Below are 15,108 nucleotides of genomic sequence, written 5' to 3' on the forward strand. Positions count from 1 at the left end.
AGCAATGACGGTCAGGTACATATCTTGGCCTCTTTTGGTACTGGCCAGGAGGAGTTTTTTGGGTTGTGGGGAAAGCGTGGCAAACCTGAAGCAATTAGTTCTTATGCTATGCAAATTAGGCGCTTACCATGATTCTATACTTTGCCAAGCACCGTAGAAAACTTTCAAGCCGATGCAGTTCTCAAAATATGTACATTTAGGGGCAGCCATCAATCACAATGATTTGATATGGAACAACAATTATGGAACAGCGATTATACTTAAAAAAAAAATATGGGGGACTCAGCAACTAGAACGAGGTTCTATGAAGACCACAGTTAGGCCTTGTGTGTCCTGTGACTCTTGTTGCTGTAAGCGATCGGAACCGATTTGAAACGGCACCGACGCCCACCAGTCTAGCAGGGATAATCGGATCCGATGCGTGACCCTAACGGAAATGTTCAGGCCACAGCCCAGACCAAAGCCCGCAGGATTGTGGAAGAACTCACCAGGCGCACTGCCAATATACTCTTGCAACGTAATCGTGCTTTATATAATAACTAATAATATTCGCCTTCAGGAGTGAGGCGCATAGTTGTACTTACGAAGCACTTTGCGTATAGGTATTAGGATTCCGAGATAAAATGGGAACACATGGGTTAGCAATAGATAGGATTTCCAAGGGACAAACCATAGTTCTGGTTATAGGTTAGGCGATGGATAAGACGGGAGATAATTGTGTATTGCCATAGCCACTCAATTAAGTAGGAAGTTCTGAACAGATTCAGTCTGAACGTTATATCTACAATTAGCTATCCAAATTTTCTAATTAAGTGTTATATAAAGGTGTTATTTCTGGAGTGATTTATAGCGACAGTCGCTGTTTGCCGCATTGTGAGAATGCGCTGCCTTGTATTAAGTGCTCGTTGATTAGGTAGTGGCCGGTCCGTCTTTTAGTTCTGAAGGGATTCCCTGTTATGTACAACAATTGACACGAGATGCCGAGTCGTAAAAATTGAGATTAGTAAGCTGCCCCAGCAATCTTGCAAGTCCGTAACCTTAGTACCTCGAACGGCCATGCTATTTTACACTTGCAAGCTCACGGCACGCTCCATAGAGTAAATGCACCTCGCCAGCTATTCTGCACTACCAACCGCTATTCCATGAAGGCAACTGAGCGGCGTCTTCCCAAGACATGTGGCCCGTGGAGCCAGGGAGGGACCCGAACAGTGCGCGTCGAGCTGTCCACCGTCGTCGTGAGCGGACTTCACCAAGCAGTCGCAAACGAGTCCGCACTGCGTAGGTGCTATCAGATACTTCAATGCCCCCAGACTGCTTTTGCTTCTACAGATTGTTATCAAAGATGACCATTAAGAGAGTTTGACGCTAACAAGCCTCCTACTCCAGCTGCAATAGCTGCAGCCTTCGACGGATAAAATGCTCAGGTGAGCAACCATGTTCCCAATGTCATCGAGCAACTAGGCATTGCGAATACCCTTTGGATTTCGATAAGGTATCCGTTTCTCGCTCAGAGTTGGAGGCCCTCAAGGCTAGATGCGAAGAACTGGAGAGGCGTAATGCGCCGGCAGCTCCAGCGTCCGCATTGGCTACATCACCATCCTCCAAGATTGCCTCTACCTTAGAGACGAGCAATACCGGTACGGCATTCGGCAGTAGCGCCACCACTGAAGACTTTGCTCCCTCTGAGGGGCGGCTGCTTCATGACCCGGATGGGACCGCGCGTTACCTTGGGCCATCGTCTGGTGCGCATTTTCTCAATCGAGTCAAGGAGTTTATGGCAACGATACAGCCCCTTGTCGGCGCCCAACAAGACTATCCTCTTCATTCGGGACAAACATTTCTCACGAGTGTTGGGCGTTACCAAACGTTTGACTCGAGGACACTGCAACTTCTGCCTGTTGACCCGTTGCAACTACCGAGCCAGACGGAGATGACCCTCATGGTCACCGAATTTCGTTTTTTCACTCAGGATGGCAATGGGGATTTCGCTAGCGGTGGCATTTTCTACTGGGGCAATCTATCATTTGCAAACCAGTTTCCTTATGATGCAGCAGGTCTGCGTACATCAGGTCAACTCGCGCTTTTGCACATGATTCTGGCTGTTGCAGCTCGCCTGGGGTCTGCGGCGAACTGGAAAGATGAAGATTGTAGCGAGCGCTTTTTCTCCAGAGCACAGCAGATGATCGGTAACCCCCTTGATATCACTTCTCACACCTCGCGCGACACTTCGGTCATGCTTCTTATGGCATTCTATTTGATCGAAGCCAATCGTCGTGATGCCGCTTATATCATGGTCAGCGTTGCCCTTCATCTCGCCATAATGGATGGCGCCCATTGCAGCTGTGGTCAGGGTGAAGACTTCAAACGCACGTTCTGGACCTTGTATGTGCTTGATTGTTGGCTATCATCTGTGCTCGGACGCCCGCCCAGCATCTCAGACACTGCAATTCATTTAACGTTACCAGAGGAATCGCCGTGAGTCCATATAAATCATCGTTGACCATCCAATATGTTCACCAGCTTGTTCGCTGACTGTACGACTCAGTGGATTTCCAAGTCCAATTGGGCTTCGTGCGCACATCGACCTTGCCAAGATCTCGCGTTACATAGTGTGCAACGTGTACCGAATAGCACCATCCGATCAGTCGTCAACCACGTCTCTACAGCATGTCGAGCATGCTCTTTCGTTACTACAGCAGTGGCTGGCATCTCTACCACCAACGCTGCAGATCAATGACCAACAATTGACTAAAGATAGAGCTTGTCTCGTGCTACATCTCATGTATCACCAAGTAAGCATCTTTGCAGCTAGTACTGGACATCGTGGCACATTTTAACACATATTCCACTTCTTCAGGACATAATCCTCACAACAAGACCGATATTCTTCGCAGCTACCAAGAAAAATCTCGCCGACAGGTTTCTGTCGCAAAAGACTCACAAAGACAGAGCAGAAGACTATCAGGGGGATTTATACATGGCTTGCGTAGGCCACTGTCTCGACTCCGCCCGCGAAAATATTCGGCTTGGACGGGTCATTCGCGACGCCAGTCCCAGGCAGAGGCTCACTCATCAAGAAGCGCACGCAGTATTCAACGCAGCTCTAATCATATTGATGCAGCAGCTTGCCTCTCCCCAATCAGATTCAGCGGAGAGCGATGACGTCGCGTTCGCTATTGAAGTATTCCAGCAAGAGGCGAGATTAGGAAACAACTTTGGCCTGGATTGTCTCACCGTTCTACAAGATCTGAGCTTTATTGCCCACGCGCTGCCACAGACTCAAGTCTCTGTAGCGGAAGAGCAAACCATATCCGCTGTCACGTATGCGGCTAGCAGTGAAGCGAATATTCAAACGGAATCTGCCATTCCTGCTCCAGATATCGACCTCCTTGAAAGTTCATGCGATGGTCAGGCTGGAGTAGAGTTAAATGGTGCATTGTTCAAGGAGCTACAGACGTGGCTTGAGAATGACTATTTGGAGATATACAACGATTTCAAACTTTGAGTAACAAACTGGAAGCACTCTTTGTAATTATATACCGTAATAATTCCTTCATGTACAATTGATCTGAGAGACAAATAGGAATCCGTTGTAGTAGTATCACAATCCATAAATGAAGGTGTACTTGCGGTCGCCATATCGAATGTGATCTGTTCTTTCACGCTCTAATTCCTCCGATGTCATTTGGGCCATCTTGTCTTTCTTGTATCGATTCGCAGCTGCAAGAGCAAATCGGTAAGCTGTATAGCCTAAAAGAGCAACGATGGCAATGCCGAGAGTAATATAGAACGATGTTGTGTAAGAAGGGCCAAACTTGGCACCAAAAATCTGCGCACCGATGATACCGGCGAGATTGCCAAATCCGTTCGCACCAAGGATTAGTGTACGTTTTCCCGGTTCTGGATTTAGACCCGTCAGTTGCTGTATGATACGTTGCTAAGTTTGGAGAAACCTACCGGGTGTGTTCCCGCTTAGCCATGCCACAGTCAAAGGAGCAGACACGTAACATCCGAAAAGCAAAATGCAGAGACCGGCATATTTGCCTCCGCTTGCCTTGACGGTCACAGTGAGAATCAGCCCGATGATCCCAATAGCAATGCTTGCTACGATATGCCATCCACGTTCGTGTCTGCGTCGTTGTTAGGAGAAAGGATAAGAAGAAATGTAGCTTAGAAGTGACTTGCCGATGATCTGAACTCAAAGCAAAGATGTATAAGCCAACGGCGCCGCAGACGTAGGGTGGCACTGTCATCTGTGTAAACGCTGTTAATCACAATGCTTGAAAACAATGAGAGCCTCTGGTCTGCTTACGAGGTTTGCGTGGATACTTTCGAACCCCAGACCCTGTAGAACAAGAGGTAGGAATATGCTAAACGCTTGCGTGGGGACACTGGCGCAAATGTTGAAGAAGATTACGCCGTAAAATTTCCAGTCCTTGACGGCCTCGATAGCATCGCGTCTGGAGAGTCTGTCTTTCTCCATTCCATCTTTACCATATTCATGCTGAACAAATAGTGCAGTATCGCGTCGCATGCGTTCTGCAGCAAATTCACGTTCTTCTTGCTTGAGAAACCATGCGGAACCTGGACCTCTAGGCAGTAAAAACCATGCTAAGATTGCAACAGAACAGGTAAGACTGCCCTCAATAACAAATAGATACTGCCAATTGAGCAATTTACCACTTTTCAGATGAAACACACCAAATGCTAATTAAATGTGTAAGTCGAATGATGTCCAGCTATAATGGAATGATGGCTCTGTAAGGTTTGGGCCAAGACTTACAGATGGCGCCAGAGAATGCTCCAGCAATCGCATATTGGCCATAGAAAATGGCCACTCTTACTGCCAAGTCGAATCGTCCGTAGAAGAAAGATAGGTAAGAGACACACGTCGGGTAAAATCCTGCTTCAAAAAGCCCAATCACAAGCCGAATGGCAATCAACGAGCCTTTGCGGAACTAGTCAGCTCCAATGTTCAACTTATAGGAGTTTCCGAATTAAACATCACCTCGTCCTTTAATAAATGCTTGCCCGATGGTTAAGGCCCCCCAAGAGAACTAAAACGCATGTGTTAGCGGGCGGGTTCTGAATGGAAGTACGAGGTGGTATACGAACCGCCAAAAACGGGATCCAGTTCTGAGGTCCAACCCATCTACCCATGGCAGCAGAGGGGGGCTGAAAGAGAACAAATGTAATAAAGAAGAGCGACACAGCTAAATTAAGATCTTCTGGTTCAGCTCCAATGGCCTTCGTAAACCCTACGCGAATCGCATTAGTGATATCAATTCATTAACAGATTGAGTATTGCCAGTAACATAGATCAGAAACATACCTTGTGTTTCAGCATTACCGATATTGCCCTTATCAAGGCCGTTGAATAGGTATACCAGGGACAACAAAGGCAACATGGCAAAGTCCATTTTGCGATTGACTCGACGACTAAGCTCCGCCTCTTCGGGCGATGAAGGCACGAAGCCAATCGGGCCAGACTCTGATGCTGCAACTCGACTGTCGTCAAACTGAGGACTCTTGCTGAACATCATGGAATGGCCTTTCCCGGAGGCTTCTTCCAAGGTGACTGAAGGTGACTCGCACCCTGGCTTCTCTGAGCCGGACTTGTGGACAAGATGAGCCATGCTAGTCATGACGAAGTCGATGATTGAAGAGTAGACGCTCGTCCACTTTCCAGAAGGACGATTCGATACTCCGCATTTTATATTTCTCCAACCTGTCATACAGATATGTCTGGGGGGAAAATCTGGGGAAGTTGGGAAAAGTGCTTGTATACCAGGGTAGCGACCCGAGACTCATGCCGAATCAGGCCATGCTGTGGATTTCTTACACCCCGCCTATCACGGCTGCAAGACTCAAATGTTCACGAAATTGATCCACTAGTGTGTTGAGTGTGGAGAAATTTAGGATGGAAATGGGTCCGGGTGCTGTCCCGGTGGCGACGCCATGGCTCGACCCGGGTCAATACCCGATACCAGCTGTTGAGGCTTCTGAGCTGGTAAGCTCCCGTGTAGCTTTTGATCCTTAAATGGGATTAATACCAGTATATTCGTAAATCTTCCTGCTCGAGAGTACTCTGGCCATTTTCTTTATTTTCTCAGCCAACATGGGTTCATTATCGTCCACGCAAGAACGTGATTACTCTACTCCAGAGGTCTTTGATCCAAAGCATGGCAAGAAAGCGAATAAAACAATAGATATTGGTCAAAATGGAACGACTCTATCAGCCAATATCTATGGACGTGTGAGCTGCAGTACTCAGATTTGAATTTGATCGCGCATATTAACAGACTATAGGCTCTTCAGCTTAGTACGTACCATCCCCATCACGGCATCATAGTCGCTGCCTCTTATGAGCAATTCGACGGTAGAAGATACTATGATCCATTGTACGTACGCGACTATCGAAAGCGTATGCTCCATATGGTCAATGAAGAAAACGAAGGTTTTGGCTTATGTATTGGCAACATTGGCTCGAGAACTACAGTGGACTTGACTCAAATGAACACAGCCCACCTTGGTTTCGACACAAGAGTTGGTGCCGCGGTGCGTTATGTCGTGAGTGTTGATGAGAAAGGACGACTTAATCAGAAAGCCCGTATTTTCAACAATACCAGTCAAGAGATTCAGGTTGGATATCAGGTCAATCTTCGAGTCAGTGTCCATCGAGCCTCGTACGGACAACTTACTGAAGGGGGCCCGATACCGTTACCGGAATGTGAGAATGCTCTCGAAGTCAATAGCCAGGAATGTTCTTTTATCATAAGGAATAGATTTATTGGAGCGCATCTGAGCGGCCAATTATACCTGAATGGCGTTCCTTCACCACTGGTGGGCCTGACAAATAAAACCCAGCCGGGTTTGTTAACAGGTGTGTCTACAGCAGATCAGTCTGTCTCTATCAAGCCATATTCAGAAGTCACTATCGGTCTGATTCTGCGTTTGGCACCCGGATTGGACGAGAACAACAGCTTCTCAGAACACCTTTGTGTCAATTCAAAGACTCCGGGAAATGAATTGGCGTGGAAGAGGCCAGAGACTGTTGAAACATATATTGTGCGGCGCAATGTTGACTATATTCTCGGCAACTGCGCGATCCCTGTCTCTGAATCAGAAGTCGCCCTCATTACCGACCATGTAGCACTCCCTCTAGGCTGGAACCGAGACAACTAGTAAGTACTTGGAAACTCATTTTTCGGCATGCTAGGGCTAACATCATCCACAGCTGGCAGTGGCGCCTGTTGCTATTGACCAGACGGAACTTGACGTCTTTAGTAACACCAGCTGCGTACAATCATTACAAGCGACTTCTCGATCAAACAATCAGGGGACACTTAGATTGGGTGTTTTTCAAGGCTGAGAGACCCCATAAGTTCTGGCACAGGTCATACATCATAACAGGCAAACCGAAAGATGGACCCGTTTACCAGCTCGATCAACAGTGTTACCCTATGCTAGAGCTTTGCGAATACTTCTCAGAGTATCCCAATGAACAGAAATTTGTGGAGGAGATTCTTTCCTCTCAAGTCATCACGGAAATTCTCGACCATATTACCTCAAGGCAAGACTTAGCTACAGGATTGTTCCCTACAGATGAGACGCCAGGCGACGATGAAGTTATATATCCGTTCCACTTTTCTAGCCACGTTTTACTATGGTACACTCTTTGCCAACTGGCTAAATTAATTCGCTCGTTGCTGGCCACTTTAAGAGATCCTGGGGAAAGATTGCAATCGCTTGCAGACGAAGTTCACACGCAAACGATGCAACACTTCCTAATCGCCGACCCCGATTCTAGACATGTGAAAATAGCCTACTTGGTAGATGGTCATGGCAAGCACACCTTCTATCATGACGGAAATGATATCCCAACTGCCTTTGCTGCCAATTGGGGATTCTTCTCCGACAGGAAGGATTTGGAGGCGTGGTACAATACAATGAACTACGCCCTATCGGAGGAGAACAGTCTAGGGTATAGCTCAGGAGGGTCTTTTGCAGGACTTGGAAGTGTCCATTCACAAGGCCCTTGGCCGCTTGGATACTTTCAAGAAATGTTGTACGCAGACGTCAAAGGTAATGAAAGGGCAAAAGCAGGTGCTCTACAGCGAATTATCGGTGCCATGCAATGGGACGGAACTTTTGGAGAAGCGGTAGATGTGAAGACAGGTGATACCACAAGCAAAGCCTGGTTTAGCTGGCCAGGCTCCATGATAGCAGCAGCTATTATAGCTGATTCAGAGAGAAATTAGACAAACTTGGTACGACCAGACATTTTGTGGCAAAATTAGTGGACAACGCCAGGTTAGGGCCAGGTCAGGTATATGAAAGAGTCTCCTATCAAACAAAATAAAGAACTTTAAGACATCTCTATGCATATCTACATTCCAAATGTGATTAATGGTAATACACTAAAAGATATTATGCTCTATAGTACATAATATATCTGCGACGCCTTCTTTGGTGACCAAGACCTCTCAATATCAGATCAATTGTATGCCAATTCCTATATAACACTTCCCCAGAGGTTTCCTCTATGATTCTAATCTTTTGGCTGGTTTAGTGGGATAATATAATGGAACGTGACAAGCACTCAGTGAGAATAAAGGATTTGGAATAAGCCGTTGTTGCTCAACTAAGCAATCCGCTTAGTATTTATGCAACTTCGTAATATTTTGCCTCTTACATCTTATTGAACTGCTTAGAAGAGTCATCGGATTTAAAATAACGCAACTTTTAGACACTTAGATAAGTTGCTTATGTGACTTTTGGATTCACAGTATGTTACAAGAATTGTCGTCGGTACACCCCGCTGAATATGGCGGTATATATACTGGTCCCATGTTCCAAAAAGAGCCTGTGAAACTAGAGACCTGTGCTAGACTATAATTGAATCGAACCTTATTATATCGCATCATGAAGTCGTCCTTTGTTATTCCCTGGACTCTCTGGAGCATCTCTGCTGTGATAGGCCAAGAGATACTCTCAGATCCCGGGACTCTTGGCCCGGCTCTCGAAACCATCCACCTCTTTTATGATCAGTGGCCAACAGGTCAGTTTTCCTGTAACATATAGGAACACCCACCTAGTTTTAATATTAATGTGCTTGGTTACTAGGTTTCACCGTCTCCTCCAGTGGCCGCATATTCGTCAATTACCCTCCAGTGTTTCCAAATAGTATCAACTTTACAGTCGGGGAAATTGTCAATGGAAGAGAAGTTCCATATCCGAATCTCGAGATAAATACTCCTCCTGGTGGCCGTCTCAATTACTCCACAAATCCACCTACAAGCTCAAACAGTGAAGATCATCTCATAGGTGTAATATCTGTCATCACAGATACTGAGGATAGGCTGTGGATTTTGGATTCTGGTAGAGTCGCGTCAACCGGAGGCTTAGCTGAGACTGCTTACGGTGGACCAAAGTTGATTGGAATGCACTTGACAAATAACACCATCTTCAAGAAAATTCTTTTTGACCAGACTGCTGTACCTGCTGATGGAGTAAGATATATACCCTACAGTTCAAAACACGTAATCTTTCCTGCCAGATGCTGACTTGATAGTATCTCAATGATGTCCGTATTGATCTCAATCCAGCTCTGACGCCATCAGGTCAAGGCGTAGCCTACCTTTCTGACAACAGTCCAGAGGGCCGCACTGCGATCGTGGTGGTTGATCTTGGCTCTGGTGCTACTTCGCGCAAATTGGTGGGCGACCCTTCCATCTCGTCACATCCAGGGTTTGTGCCGTTTATATGGGGAGAAGCCGTCTATTCCAATTCCAGCGGCATCTCACACTTTAGTGTCGGCGTTGACGGTATCGCATTGTCAGCTGACGGATCTACACTATACTACTGTCCAGCAGGGGGAAGATCTCTTTACGGCATTGAGACCAAATATCTCCTAGACAACTCTCATAACTCAGATGTCCTCTCGAAATCTCAAATCCAGGTTTTGGGTGACAAGGGGCTCTCAGATGGACTAGAAACAGACTCTAACAATAACATCTACGGCGGCAACATGGAGGGCAATTCCATCATCAAGTTCAATCCGAAAACTGGACTGGTGCAGCCATTTGTACGGGACCCAAGACTCAGCTGGACAGATACTTTATCAGTTGCTACAGATGGATACTTGTACTTTACCGAGAATCAACTCTGGAGAGCGCCTATTTATTGGGGTGGAATCGACCGTAGGGTGAAGCCATACGCAATGTTCAGAGTGAAATTGCCCGATGGTGGAGTGAAGGTGTCTCGACCTCGGCAAGAATGAGGGTGCCCCTTCCTTTAAGATCGTTCTGAATAGAGGAGGAGCTCTATTTGACATCAGCAGTATTCCAATTCTCTATTTCAGAATTCACGTTAGGTCGATCTGTTATTGCTGCCGACTTATACGGCATTTTAATCCTATATTTGAAATACATTTCCATCATTCAGACCTCTGAAGCTAAAGCTCCATTCTTGTTTCGCTATATTAATTTTGAGTAGGAAAATATGTGTAAAAGAAAGCCTACACTAACTCCGGATGCAAACTCCGCCAGCGCCCCCCGCAAATAATGAGCTGCTCACCTAATCGAGTAAGCAACAATCGAGAGCATGTCCGCTTTTGAATTCCTACGCTCGTTTCCAATCTTTCGTTCATTTAAGATTACAAATTATAAATACCGGTCAAGAATCTTTCAACATATCAGTTCCCACTGAGTAGTATCTGATATAAGGTGGCTTGGTCAAGTACTCTAGTCATGCCTCCAGAAGAACAAGCACAGCAACGGAAGCTTATTTCGGAAAAAAGACGCTTACAGAACAGGCAAGCTCAGAGAAACTACAGTTTGTCTCTCTATCCACAGGAGGTCAAATAATGATGAGAAATGTTGCTGAAATATTGCAGGAGAGAAACAAAAGAGACGATTAGAAGCTCTCGAAGATCTTGTTGAACGCCAGATCCACGAGTCCCGCAAGTTTGGCTCCTTATCTGTTGAAAAGAATTCGGACTCTTTTAATTTCCAACAAGAGTTCCTTATGTCACCAATACCATTACTGAATGAATCGTTTGATGTTCTTGACGGAGATGAAACAAGATGGGGTCTGGATTTTGACACTATTGCTGGCGGCGGAAATGAGAGTGGAGTTAATCCTCTCCGGCCATTGCAATCCTTTTTGGACAACCCTGCACGAAGCCTTAATATGAGAACTGGCCTTTCACCTAATAATTCTCATACACAAACTTTGGCTCGTTAATCAAACTTACGGCCTACCTCACTAGCCAACTCGAGTGATACTATGTCACTGCCGGGGACAACAACTGACTCTCTAAACAGCTTTCTCTCTCTTTTCTTACTACAGAATGACGCTCCTATAAGTATAAAATTAGTGAATCAGATTGAGCATAACAAAGTGACTTTGCAAGATCTCATTAGATTAGGTCTTGGAGTGTTAGAATCCGGTTTTTCGCAAGCAGCTGGTTCTGAAGATTCTGAAGACTCTGCCCAGTCCCAGGCCAAGTATAACCTGAAAACCAAGAATCACATTCGCGCAGGTACCGGAAAAGGAGCAATTTATTTGGAAGCTAAAGCTAATCAAAGTAGATCCGATTCTCAGTCCGCATCTTGGCACGATCCGACTTACTCATGTCTCATTCTTATCAGCCTGCCTCAGCAACGCCGCTATGCTAGGCCTAACGCCAGCTACAACTTCAGACGATGCCGAATCGCCATTTTTTCATGGTCATCTTTCCAACCAAGCAGAAGAGTGGCAAAAGAGCGAGTTTAAAAACATCAAGCCAGATCTCAGGCCAACAAAAAGCCAACTCGCCCGCAGCCATCACCCATACCTCGACGTCTTGCCGTTTCCAACGTTTCGTGAAAGGGCAATTGCTCTCATCCATACAAATACTCCAGTCTTTGACGAAGAAGAGCTTTGTCGTGATCTTCTAAACGACGCACTAATATGCTGGGGCTCTTCGCTAGGTGCGGGTGTAGGCAATTCCGGGGCACCTTGGGACATCCGCAGCTGGGAGGCACGCCCATGGTTTATGAAGAAGTGGTGGTTTTTAACTGGGGGCATTGAAGGCGAACTATACCAGCAAACGCGTTGGTGGTGTGAGATACGGGGCGATAACTCAGGATGTGCGTGGTAATTCACATCAGACAATCCAGACTATTGTAGACAAGATGTAAAAGTTCATACCCCTAAAGAAACAGGATATAATATAAAAATGCTTTTTCTGACACTTCGAACCTGGGACCGGCCGACAAGTGCCCTCCTGGCGCGGCAGAGGCGCGCCAAGTAATTGGTTTCGAACGAAATGAAGACTCCTGGGTCTGTAGATGTCCACTATTTTTTCCGGCGGCCTAAAATACCCTATACGCTACGAGACTGAAGGGTTTACCGCCAGCAAAGTTAATGAAGGCTTCCCAAAATCATCGGATGTGGCTGAAGGCCGATCGGGTTTTCTGGAAGCAATTTTAACAATACTCAGCTGCGCAACGTCAAGCAGGAAATTCACGATTGAGCAATTACTAACCAGAGAGCTGTGCGGAAGTTGGCATGACTGACCCAGAAGATAAGGGAAGTGGCGGGGTATAGTAGTGATAACAATGCATCTTTAAGGTACGATGTACCAGAATTAACAAATACCAATATCCAGCAAGGTCAAACGCTACCAAAGTCCACTTCTTAACCTAGGTACTTTAGAGAGGGTAATATGCAACAATTCGCTATACGAATCCAGTTTGTTATGAAGATACAATTTTATTTAGCTATAAAATAATATAATATATAATAAATAAACATAGTGTTTGCTTCAAGAAAGTCAATGCATGCTTGTGGGAATATGGTCTAATATATTCTTGTAATACTTGCCCGGTAGGTTTATTTTTGCGGTCGTGAGGGTCGGGTCGTGATGATTATACACTCTCCTCTTTCTCAGCGCCCCTGTTCCGGCGACTACGGATCCAGGTAGCGGCAAAGTATACCAGAGACAGCAGCATGCCCAAGCTAGCCAACCCGTTACTAAAGTATAGAGCCGCACGGTAACCCTTAAGAATGTCTTTGCCGCCATCGTTGAGCTGGGTCTCGATTGTTCCAGCAAAACCTAGGCTGATGGAGATGGAGTAATTAACAGCCGTGGCTACCAGAGAGGCGGCGAGCCCTTGGTGCTCGTGCGGCATGCTGTTGCTAAGCAGAATGGTGGCGGCCGGAAAGGACATGTCCCTGTCATACCAAAATTAGCAGTGTGATTTTATCCCGGAATAAAGACAGCCACGAAGTATCGACTTACATCCCAAACGGATATAGGAGGGTCAGGACAAACATCTGAGACCAATACGTCTGATTCACTGGGAGTGTAGATAGCAGTGTACTTCCAATTAGGAATCCACTCAGCGCCATGACCATGATGACGCTGGGAGGCACGCGACTGAGCAGGTAAGCCGTCGTGAGACCGGCAATGATGCCCGTGACAGGAGCACCGGACCATTTTGCAACAGATAAAAGCGGCGAATCTCCCTTTAATAAGATGTTAAATTGATAAACGTAGTACAAGGCGATACCGAAACTGGCCCAGCCGCACGCAACACAACTCAGTGTCCAGGCTACATCGCTGGTGAAGATAGACGTCGGAACAAGTGGATATTTAGCCTTTCGCTCGACAAGAACAAAAGCGCCTAAGCAGAGGAAGCCAGCTATGAGTAGGATGTAGGTGTATGGGTCTGTCCAGCCTACGATCGGCGCTTGGTTCCAGGAGAAGTTAATCAAGACTAGTCCACTGATGCTCGTGACAGCGCCCGGAATGTCAATGAGGGTGATGAATTTGAATCGGTTCTGATCGAGCACCGAGTCGTGCATCCTGTCGACGAATTTCTCCTTTGGAATAACGAAGAGACCTACAGTGGCGAGAAAGAAGCAGAGAATTGCCATGATCCAATAGCTCCAGGGCCACCACACTCGCTCCGAGACAAGCGCAGCGAAAATGCCGGCCACGATGAACCCGGCCGGCGCCATGGCTCCAAAGATGCTAAAGACAAGCTCTTTGCGTCGTCCAGGTGGGTAGGTCTGGCCGAGGATAGCAAGACAGTTGGGAAGTATAAGACCGGCACCGACGCCCTGAAAAGCACGACAGGTGATGAAGAAGGCCGGCGTCTTTGGGTAGACACCAAAGCCGGCAAGCAAGCTCCACAAGCCGTACCATGCAAATCCAACCACATACATCTGTTTGTGGCCATAGAGGTCACCCAGGCGGCCGGCTACAAGGATGAAAGTGCCGACGGTCAAGGAATAGGAGGCGGCAAACCAGCTGCGCTCGCCCGCACTAATATTCTCGAAGCTGCGGCCGATGAGCTCTCCAGTGACGACGGAGAGAGCCAGTCCGGTCAGCGTAAGGAACTGGCCCATGGATACTACAGAAACAAAACATATTTCATGTAGGAGCGAGTCTGGAGGCTTCATTACGGACCGTGCCGATATTGTGGTCGAGACATGGCGCAACACATTCTCATTAGCGCTATCAGCTTCGTGTTCTGCGACAGGTTGTTGGCTGGCAGAGGAGTTGGTGTCGGCGGGCTTGGAAGACTCTGTAGACTCTATGTCAGGGTTGGACATGATGCCGCCGCCGTCAATGTTGTTGTCTGCTTTTTTTGTCACAAATCTGAGATTGGCAGAGACAACCGGCTACATGGCATGTTGACTTTGAGGCCTCTTTATATGGGCATCACGTCTGTGGATGTACCTGAAGCAAGGATATTGCCCTTGCGTCTCGTTTTTTGCAAAACCACAACCCCGAGCTTCTGAGCAAACCCGGCATAACTGATCAGATCGGGGATCACGACTGTTAGTGATAATCGTGTTTAGCGCCGTAATCCGAAATTGCTGTCTTGCGGAAAACCCGCCAGACGCCGCAAAACACCGCAAGAGGAATCCACAGAGCTTCACTTTAACAAACGCCACCGACTACATCTCGCCCCAGTCTGCAATGCTGCATACACTTGGTTCTGACCCACGGCCGGATGATTCAGAATATTGTCCTCGCCCGATTGCTTATTTGACCACCCGTTGAGTCCGCTGGGATCAATTCTCCTCCTTCATACTCTGGTGGAAAAGCCG

The 15,108-nt window shown here is 46.9% G+C and overlaps 5 protein-coding genes across 5 annotated transcripts; 3 read left to right on the forward strand and 2 right to left on the reverse strand.

Moving 5' to 3' along the window:
- The first annotated feature begins 1,075 nt into the window (after window positions 1-1,075).
- Window positions 1,076-3,593, forward strand: V8C40DRAFT_234555 (uncharacterized protein). The gene is made up of 4 exons (XM_083213649.1): window positions 1,076-1,278; window positions 1,387-2,475; window positions 2,546-2,792; window positions 2,858-3,593. The coding sequence occupies exons 1-4, from the start codon at window positions 1,175-1,177 to the stop codon at window positions 3,503-3,505; spliced, it is 2,088 nt and encodes a 695-aa protein (XP_083078549.1). The 5' UTR covers window positions 1,076-1,174; the 3' UTR covers window positions 3,506-3,593.
- V8C40DRAFT_234557 (major facilitator superfamily domain-containing protein) lies at window positions 3,420-5,789 on the reverse strand. Its single transcript, XM_083213650.1, has 8 exons — window positions 5,333-5,789; window positions 5,116-5,258; window positions 5,009-5,057; window positions 4,784-4,948; window positions 4,313-4,707; window positions 4,186-4,253; window positions 3,958-4,130; window positions 3,420-3,900 (listed from the first exon to the last, which is right to left on the reverse strand). The coding sequence occupies exons 1-8, from the start codon at window positions 5,733-5,735 to the stop codon at window positions 3,602-3,604; spliced, it is 1,695 nt and encodes a 564-aa protein (XP_083078550.1). The 5' UTR covers window positions 5,736-5,789; the 3' UTR covers window positions 3,420-3,601.
- A 296-nt stretch (window positions 5,790-6,085) lies between these two features.
- Window positions 6,086-8,344, forward strand: V8C40DRAFT_282912 (Six-hairpin glycosidase-like protein). The gene is made up of 3 exons (XM_083221869.1): window positions 6,086-6,256; window positions 6,310-7,184; window positions 7,238-8,344. Exons 1-3 carry the CDS (start codon window positions 6,119-6,121, stop codon window positions 8,259-8,261), a joined length of 2,037 nt encoding a protein of 678 aa, XP_083078551.1. The 5' UTR covers window positions 6,086-6,118; the 3' UTR covers window positions 8,262-8,344.
- Window positions 8,345-8,925: 581 nt separating this feature from the next.
- On the forward strand, window positions 8,926-10,282 carry V8C40DRAFT_262168 (major royal jelly domain-containing protein; the record flags this gene model as incomplete). The annotated part of the gene is made up of 3 exons (XM_083219342.1): window positions 8,926-9,061; window positions 9,127-9,512; window positions 9,575-10,282. 3 exons carry the CDS (start codon window positions 8,926-8,928, stop codon window positions 10,280-10,282), a joined length of 1,230 nt encoding a protein of 409 aa, XP_083078552.1.
- Window positions 10,283-12,833: 2,551 nt separating this feature from the next.
- V8C40DRAFT_282917 (MFS transporter) lies at window positions 12,834-14,607 on the reverse strand (the record flags this gene model as incomplete). The annotated part of the gene is made up of 2 exons (XM_083221870.1): window positions 12,834-13,221; window positions 13,289-14,607. The coding sequence occupies 2 exons, from the start codon at window positions 14,605-14,607 to the stop codon at window positions 12,915-12,917; spliced, it is 1,626 nt and encodes a 541-aa protein (XP_083078553.1). The 3' UTR covers window positions 12,834-12,914.
- Between the last annotated feature and the right edge of the window lie 501 nt (window positions 14,608-15,108).

Source organism: Trichoderma camerunense, assembly GCF_050948025.1.
Source record: "Trichoderma camerunense strain CBS 138272 chromosome Unknown V8C40scaffold_2, whole genome shotgun sequence".
Taxonomy (NCBI): domain Eukaryota; kingdom Fungi; phylum Ascomycota; class Sordariomycetes; order Hypocreales; family Hypocreaceae; genus Trichoderma; species Trichoderma camerunense.

Bases quoted from the DNA above. Each gene is read 5' to 3' on its own strand.
- V8C40DRAFT_234557 (XM_083213650.1), bottom strand. From the start codon at position 5,735: ATGACAGGTTGGAGAAATATAAAATGCGGAGTATCGAATCGTCCTTCT. The intron at 4,254-4,312 runs GTAAGCAGACCA...GCGTTTACACAG, and splicing joins AAAGTATCCACGCAAACCTC to ATGACAGTGCCACCCTACGT. The intron at 3,901-3,957 runs GTAGGTTTCTCC...GTCTAAATCCAG, and splicing joins GCTAAGCGGGAACACACCCG to AACCGGGAAAACGTACACTA.
- V8C40DRAFT_234555 (XM_083213649.1), top strand. From the start codon at position 1,175: ATGTGGCCCGTGGAGCCAGGGAGGGACCCGAACAGTGCGCGTCGAGCT. The intron at 2,476-2,545 runs GTGAGTCCATAT...TGTACGACTCAG, and splicing joins ACGTTACCAGAGGAATCGCC to TGGATTTCCAAGTCCAATTG. The intron at 2,793-2,857 runs GTAAGCATCTTT...CCACTTCTTCAG, and splicing joins TACATCTCATGTATCACCAA to GACATAATCCTCACAACAAG.
- V8C40DRAFT_282912 (XM_083221869.1), top strand. From the start codon at position 6,119: ATGGGTTCATTATCGTCCACGCAAGAACGTGATTACTCTACTCCAGAG. The intron at 6,257-6,309 runs GTGAGCTGCAGT...AACAGACTATAG, and splicing joins CAGCCAATATCTATGGACGT to GCTCTTCAGCTTAGTACGTA. The intron at 7,185-7,237 runs GTAAGTACTTGG...CATCATCCACAG, and splicing joins GGCTGGAACCGAGACAACTA to CTGGCAGTGGCGCCTGTTGC.